General features: G+C 52.3%; 1 protein-coding gene across 1 annotated transcript; it reads left to right on the forward strand.

The window, feature by feature from the left end:
* The first annotated feature begins 145 nt into the window (after nt 1–145).
* On the forward strand, nt 146–6,781 carry RAPSN (receptor-associated protein of the synapse). Its single transcript, XM_008941121.1, has 7 exons — nt 146–595; nt 1,553–1,891; nt 3,073–3,231; nt 3,565–3,663; nt 3,761–3,883; nt 5,687–5,740; nt 6,578–6,781. Exons 1-7 carry the CDS (start codon nt 344–346, stop codon nt 6,779–6,781), a joined length of 1,230 nt encoding a protein of 409 aa, XP_008939369.1. The 5' UTR covers nt 146–343.
* Nucleotides 6,782–7,302: the final 521 nt, after the last annotated feature.

The raw sequence follows: 7,302 nt of genomic DNA on the forward strand, positions 1-7,302 counted from the left end.
AGTTGGCCCGAGCTGGCAGGCCCAGCTGCCGCCAATGGGGAGGAGACCAGGGCTGCCTGCTCGGATTGAGTTTCACTCCTGTCGCTGGAGATTTTCTCTTTCTCTCCCTGTTGTGCTCTCCCTCTTTGTTTATGGGATCGGACAGGCAAGTGTGCTGACGGAATCGTAGCGAGCAAGACGTTTGCCTGGTGGATTTTGGATTCTGCCTTCGGTGCTGAGCAGCCATTTCTTGCCCACGGCAAGCTCTGCCACCCTTTACAGGGCTGGGCTTTTGTGGGTCCGAGCCTCCTGAGCATGCAGCCCACCCTCCTCTGTCGGGGTGTTTGAGGTTGTGTTCTCTTGGATGCGCTTCCTTTTTGCTGTCCAGAGAGATCTGTGCGTGAGGCTTTTTAATGCAGGGGAGATGGGTCAGGACCAGACAAAGCAACAGATAGAAAAAGGACTCCACCTTTACCAGTCAAATCAGACCGAAAAGGCCTTGCGAGTCTGGAGGAGGGTTTTGGAGAAGTCTGCGGATCCTGCTGGCAGGTTTCGGGTTTTGGGTTGCCTCATCACTGCTCATGCAGAGATGGGCAGATACAAAGATATGCTGAAGGTAAGGCCGACTGGAGATGCTTGCGTGGCCTCGTGTCGTGCCCCCTGCAGAGAGCAGCTGGCAATTAGAACGTGAAACCAGGGGGGTTATTTTGTGTGCAGCAGGACGTACTGCAAAGGGGCTGACTAAGAGAGGAAAGAGTGAGAGAGGATGCTTTTTTGGCAGGGGGTGTTGTGAGACGTTCCAGGAGGGCTCTGACAGCTGAGGTCAGAGAGGGGCTCTCATTGGTCAGGACAGCACAGGAGAAATAAGGGTATGGGGATTGATGCAAGAGTGGTAAAAAGAAGCCAAATTTTCAGTTCAAGAGCCTGAGGTTGGCTGTGTTGGATTGAAGGAGCAAAAAGCAACTGGAGCGTGGGTCTGAGAAGTAACAGGATGTGTAGAGAGAGCAGCAGGCAGTGCTTGGGAGGTGGTTCAGGAATCTGGAAGACAAGGCAAAAGGATGTTGTAATAGCTTTATTATTAATGAAGGAATCACGGGAAACAAGACACAGGCAGAGGAGCAGGCTCAGTGTGCCTGAACCTTCATGTGCTACCTGAGAAAAGAGAAGAAAAAAAAGAGTAACTTTCTTTAATTAAGAGAGTACTTTAATATCTTAAACATTCCAGTGAAAGTGGAATAAAACGGAGCAAAGCTGAGCTGCATCATGTCAGATGTTTCATGCTTCTCTTGAGAGCCGTTTAGCAGCTTTGTCCCACTAGCCACGAGCCTAGTTCATCTTCCTTGCCCCAGCGACTGGGTGGAGAGGGGGAGAGGTTTCTCCAGGCTGCTCGTAGGCCTTTTGAGCCACCAGACAACTGCTCAGCATACACGGTGCTTTTCGGCCCGTGCCACTGAACAACTCTGCCCTGCTCAGAGATGAGATGCTTCTCCAGCGCAGGGTGCTGCTCTGTGGGTGTCTGAGCTGTGTTTGAAGAAGTGACACTTGCATAAATGCTGTCTTTTCTACTTCCAAGTTTGCAGTGGTACAGACTGACACAGCTCGGGAGCTGGAAGACCCAGATTACCTTACAGAGAGCTACCTAAACCTGGCTCGCAGCAATGAGAAACTCTGTGAGTTCCAGAAAACAATTTCTTACTGTAAGACATGCCTGAACATGCAGGGGACCACCGTGAGCCTGCAGCTGAACGGCCAGGTGAGCCTCAGCATGGGCAATGCCTTCTTGGGCCTCAGCTCCTTCCAGAAGGCTTTGGAGTGCTTTGAGAAAGCTTTACGCTACGCGCACAACAACGACGACAAGATGCTGGAGTGTCGAGTCTGCTGCAGCCTGGGGAACTTCTACACCCAGATCAAGGTGCGGTGTGATAAAGCTAAGGGACGGGAGGGCAATTGTCTCATGGATTCAGGAAAGGACAGGAAATGGTGTGAGTTTCGGGTTATTGTGTTTCTGAAGAAAGTGAAGTACTGAGGGAGCGCTGTAAGCTAACGTGTCTTCTTCACGAAGTGACCCTCGAGTACTCTGCTCCCCAGCAGGGCGGGGAGATTTAGCCTCGCGCCCGGACCGCAGGGCGGGAGCAGCCAGGAGTACCCCTGTCTGCTGACGCCACCAGCCCCCTCCACGCAGGTACTGTCAGCACCCAGGGCTGGCAGTCAGAGCTCACGGATTCTGTCTCTGCTGCTGGCACTGGCAAACAGCTCTTGACACGAGCGAAACCAGACAGGAACTGAGGAGGAGGGTGATTTGCTGGTTCAAACTTGTGTTATGGCAGTAAGTAGATGTATACTGCAGAAGTCTTGAGTTTTGTCACTAACAGAAAACTTGCCAATGGAAGTGTTGAAAGCTAACAGTGAACGTTCCTCATAATACCAGAAATAAAGAAAATAATACTGTGCTGGACCCTTTTAAGGTGTAAAATAAGACAAGACAAAGGAAATTTTAAAGATCGTGGCTTCCTTTGTGCATCTTGTACAATTAAAAAAATAAGACAACTGTCTTGTTGCTTCAGTCTTATGTAGCTTACCTGAGAATGCAGAAGGATGCTTAAAAATGAAAATAGGCTAAATCATTCCTTACTGTGGATTTGGTGACACCATAATTCTGCAACGATGGATAAACAGCCCCTTGGAGATCCTGGCTCACCATGTGGACAATGTGAGGGCTCCATGTAGATGTTGAGAGCAGAGATCATGTAAGAGCAGAGAAAGTTTTTAGCTTTGGCTTTAGAGGAGGGTAAATGGCTCCTGCAGTGTGAAGCTGATGGTATCCTATCTACGATTTATTGACCGAGTCATTGCCCCAACATCCCGAACCTGGAGGGTAATACGAGTTCAGTAGATGGCAATTCCACCTTCCCCTGTGCGACAGCCCATGAAAACACGTACTGAAACGTGGCACATGGAAGAGGAGCAGCAAGAGGTGAAAGGTGCATAGCAGGCTGCCAGCTCTTGCTGCATTAGTAAATAAAAAATGGTTGCTTCTTGCTTTTTGCTTTCACTTTGCTGTAACGGCTGTCTGCCTGCTTCTCTGCCTTCCAGGACTACGAGAAAGCCTTGTTCTTCCCCTGTAAAGCGGCCGAGCTGGTGAAGGACTACGGCAAGGGCTGGAGCTTGAAGTACCGTGCGATGAGCCAGTACCACATGGCAGTGGCCTATCGGAAGCTGGGGTGCTTGGCAGATGCTATGGACTGCTGTGAGGTACAGGGCAGGGGCAGGCGTGGAGGTCTCTGCAAGGGCTTTTCACCTACAGGACTGGGAGAAAGGGAGACACTGTGGCATCCACACTTGACTCTAAGTGTTCCTGTTGCTTCCCAGCCTTAGAGCTGTGGTTTCAGTAGCCCGAGAGGCCTAGAAAGTGTGGGTCTGTGAATGGCCCTTGGTTGGGAACTTGTGAACGTGACTTCGCTTGCGTTAGGAAGACTGTGCCACTGCCTTGGAGCTGACGTTCCAGTGGCTGGAGCGCACAGTCGGAGCCCTGCTGTTCTGAACCGGGAAGAAGCTCCTTTACTGACCAAAACCCATTCCTTTCAGGAGTCCATGAAGATTGCCCTGCAGCATGGTGACCGGCCTCTGCAAGCACTGTGTCTGCTGTGCTTTGCAGATACCCATCGAAGTCGCAAAGACGTGCAGGTACAGCTCGTTCCAGCCAGGAAGGACTGAGGGGATAGTGAGAGGGGGTGAAAAGCCAGCCACAGCAAAACACGTGTTTTCCTCCCTCCTTCTGCAGACCGCGCTTCCTCGGTATGACTCCTCCATGAGCATCATGACAGAGATTGGAAACCGCCTGGGCCTGGTCCAGGTGCTGCTAGGAGTTACTAAGTGCTGGATGATCCAGAAGGAGCTGGACAAGGTCAGTTACCAACTCATTTCTGCAGAAGCGGGTGGTTTACTTGGAAACTGCTTAGGCAGCGTACGTGTGTTGGAGCCCCGACGCAGCAGCTTGCACTGCACTGCAGCAGGGACGTTGCTGGGCCGCAGACTGAGGCCCTCGAAGGTTAGCCCTGAAGTGGCAGCGAGTGACCCGGAATGCCCGCACGGTGCCGCGTCAGGGTGCCGGGCTGGGCGTAGCTGTGACAGATCCCCTCTTGTCACCAATACAAGACAAAAAGCACTTGCGCTCAAGCGAAGCGTCCCAAGTGTTAGGACACCCAGCGTGCGTGTGTCGGCAAAGACAAGCTCGAGGTGCTGCCAGCATCTGAGGCGGCTGCAGCACAGCAGGGACGGTTGGGTGAGATACGCCTTGGAATCCCAGTAAGCAAATGCTGCGTTTGCGGTGGGAGAGGCAACTGTGGACTGGACTCGACTCAGCGTAACCCCTCCGCAGGCTCGTCTGTCGCCCTCGGAAGGACGGGACGCGGCAGCCAGGCCTCTACCCGGGAGAACATTCAGGGGAGCGCTCCTCAAACCCCTGCGTCCGCAGACCCCGCCTCCGGCCATCGCCACCTTCCAACACCACGAGCGGTTCTCACTTGTGAGAACCCGGCGAGGGCTTGGCACGGCGTGCTGACCTCTCCAAAACCCCTCCAGAGCAGAATGAGTGGATGAGGCTTGTATTCCGCTCCAGGCCTTAGAGGGAAGTCTGTGCTGGCGGGGTCTCCTGTTCCCATCCGAGACAAACTGTGCCCTGGACTTTTCAGCATCTCTTCCCCCAGCCCCCACACTTCACTTGGACTCTTAGTAGTCCTGGCCGTTAATTTGAGGGGTTTCCAGTACGTGGTCACTCTTTCTGGGCACAGCTCTCGGGTACCTTTGCCTGCTCGCTTGCAGTTCCCGCTTCCCTCTTCTACAAGCTCCTCATCCTAGGCCGTTGCTGCCCCTGTGGGTCTAATGCCATCTCCTCTGCGGGCAAAGTGAAGCACCGGTCATCTTGTCTGGTCCTCTTCTCCTGGAACAGAGTAGAAACCTGATAACGTTCCTCCTGAAAACTACTGCATCCCAAGGGAGACCCCTGCTGCCCCATGGACAACTCTGAAGCGGATCTCAAACGTTCTGGAGGACAGAGACGGGTGATCGGAGCAGCGAGGAACACTGGCTCTAGGGGAAGGTGTATTTGGTGGAACGGCTGCTGCACCAAATACTTCCCTTCGGGCCGAACGAGACAGAGAGTGGTGCGTGAGCACGTAGGAGAAAGCGGGTGTGCAAACAGCAGGGCACAAGTGGAGGAGCGTGGTGTGCTGGCAGCACGGGTCCCTCTCCTCCCCGCCTGGACCAGTCGAATTGGAGTGGCTCAACAACCACTGAGCCTGTAGGGTAGGGTGGGGAAAAGTCTTTGATTTGCTGGTGCCTCTTCCCAACCCCAAATGATCGTGTGTGGCCACGTTGAAGCAATTGTGTTCTCACTGCTCGGAAACACCAGCCTCTGGCAACATCATAGCCCTGCTGGGCACTGTGTGGCTGCAACACATATGTAGCTCTTTGATTATTTGTGATCTTTCAGACACCAGGCTTTTGTTGTGGATGAACTTCTGGGAGGGGAGGGAATCATGCCAGACAGCTGTCATGCATCTCCAGAGCTGTAGTGATGCTTGTTTAGCCAAATTCTGCTCTGTAACTCTTTTGCCTCATTCCTGTAAGAATTGCCACAGGGCATTGATACAAGTCTGGTTTTGGTGTGTCAAGCTGAGAACTGATGACTCCTGCTCTCCATCCACAGGCTCTGGAAAGCATTGAAAAGGCACAGGAGCTGGCAGAGGGACTAGGGAACAAGGTAGGATCCTGCAGTTTCTCCTCACACTGTCCGTAGTAGTCTGTCAGGCAAATGAAGAAGCCAAGCAATAGATGGCTAAGCCAGCACTTGTTAGCGCCAGCGGTTCGTACACCAGATGAATAACCATGAAATGAGATACGTGGTCTTGCATCAATCCCTGTGCATGTGCTCCATTAATTACCTAATCCACTCTACTAAGGTGGTCTTAGATGTACGTTTAATTTCTCCCCCTAGAGATGTGGGTGTTGGTACTAAAATCACCACGGGTGATGCTGGGGACACCTTGATGTTCTGATCTTGGTCCAAATCTGTCTCTGATGCAAAGAAGCCGGAATGAGGCCTTACCTACAAAGGTTGACATAATTTTACTGCCTTTAGATACAGCTCAATTATTGTGTCTTGTTTCTAGTTCTTTCAGCTTTCAAGATCATTCATCGTTTATGCCCAAGACTCTTCCATTCTCATCCTGGTTTCAGACCAGTTCATTATACACGTATTCAGCATTAAAGTTTTTAACTCTGTTGCTCGATGTCACCATGAGCAGCAGCCAGACTGTGTGCAGGCTGGAGGCCAAGGGAAGTGGAATATGGTGTATGTCCATGGATAGCTTGGGAGAACCACCTTGGCAAAATGGCTGCAGCATCTCTCAAATCCGGTGTCCCCTGTTGTGATACAGCCAAGTAGGGTTAATTGCAAGAAGTGCTGAGACACCGGATGTCCTCTTGGCTGATCCTGTCCCTCAGGCAGCTTTCTGTGCTGGTGGGGCTGTAGTGGTTTCCACTCCTTCTGTTACTGGCCTGTCTTCACTTTGCTTCTGTTTGTGCCCTTCGTGTGCAGCTGAGCCTGCTGAAGCTCCACTGCCTGTGTGAAAGGATCTATCGCACAAAGGGACAGCAGCGGGAACTGCGTGACCACGTAGTGAAGTTCCACGAGTGTGTGGAGGAGATGGAGCTGTACTGTGGCATGTGTGGAGAGTCCATTGGAGAGAAGAACAACCAGCTCCAGGCGCTGCCTTGCTCCCACTTCTTCCACTTCAAGTAATGAGCTGGAAATACTAAATAACCTTGTCATCACATTAGTCGTAGGGAAGAGCTGCTGATGCCCAGAGCAGGACAGACCCATACATGCTTGTCTCCAGGCCTTTGTCCTGCTCACCTGCACCCTCCAGGGTCCCATCACAGGGTCATGAACCTCAAGCCCTTGAAGGAGGGGATTTAGCCACAGTATGCATCCCACTCCTGCTTCTGTCTTCAAAGTGATGGCTGACCCTTGTCCTCACCTTGTAGGCACCTAGACCACTTTGCTAGTGGGGGGGTGGGTTCTTCCCTCCCCGGCGCACTTTGGATTTTCCCTCTTGTCTAGAGGTTCACGGAGGTTAAGAAGGTGTTCAGTCTGTTATTGTGCTGCTGCTGTGGCAGAAGCGGGCTGTGACGCCATTTTGTTTAGAGAAGTGACAAAGCACTTGGTTCTAAAAAACTAAGGTGGTAAAAACCCAGCCTGGCAGCAGCACCGAAGTTCGGACCAAAGCACGGGGCTGCTGCGGCCCTGCGTGGCTCTGTGTC

The sequence above is a fragment of the Merops nubicus genome, unplaced genomic scaffold (assembly GCF_000691845.1).
Source record: "Merops nubicus isolate BGI_N331 unplaced genomic scaffold, ASM69184v1 scaffold44895, whole genome shotgun sequence".
Taxonomy (NCBI): domain Eukaryota; kingdom Metazoa; phylum Chordata; class Aves; order Coraciiformes; family Meropidae; genus Merops; species Merops nubicus.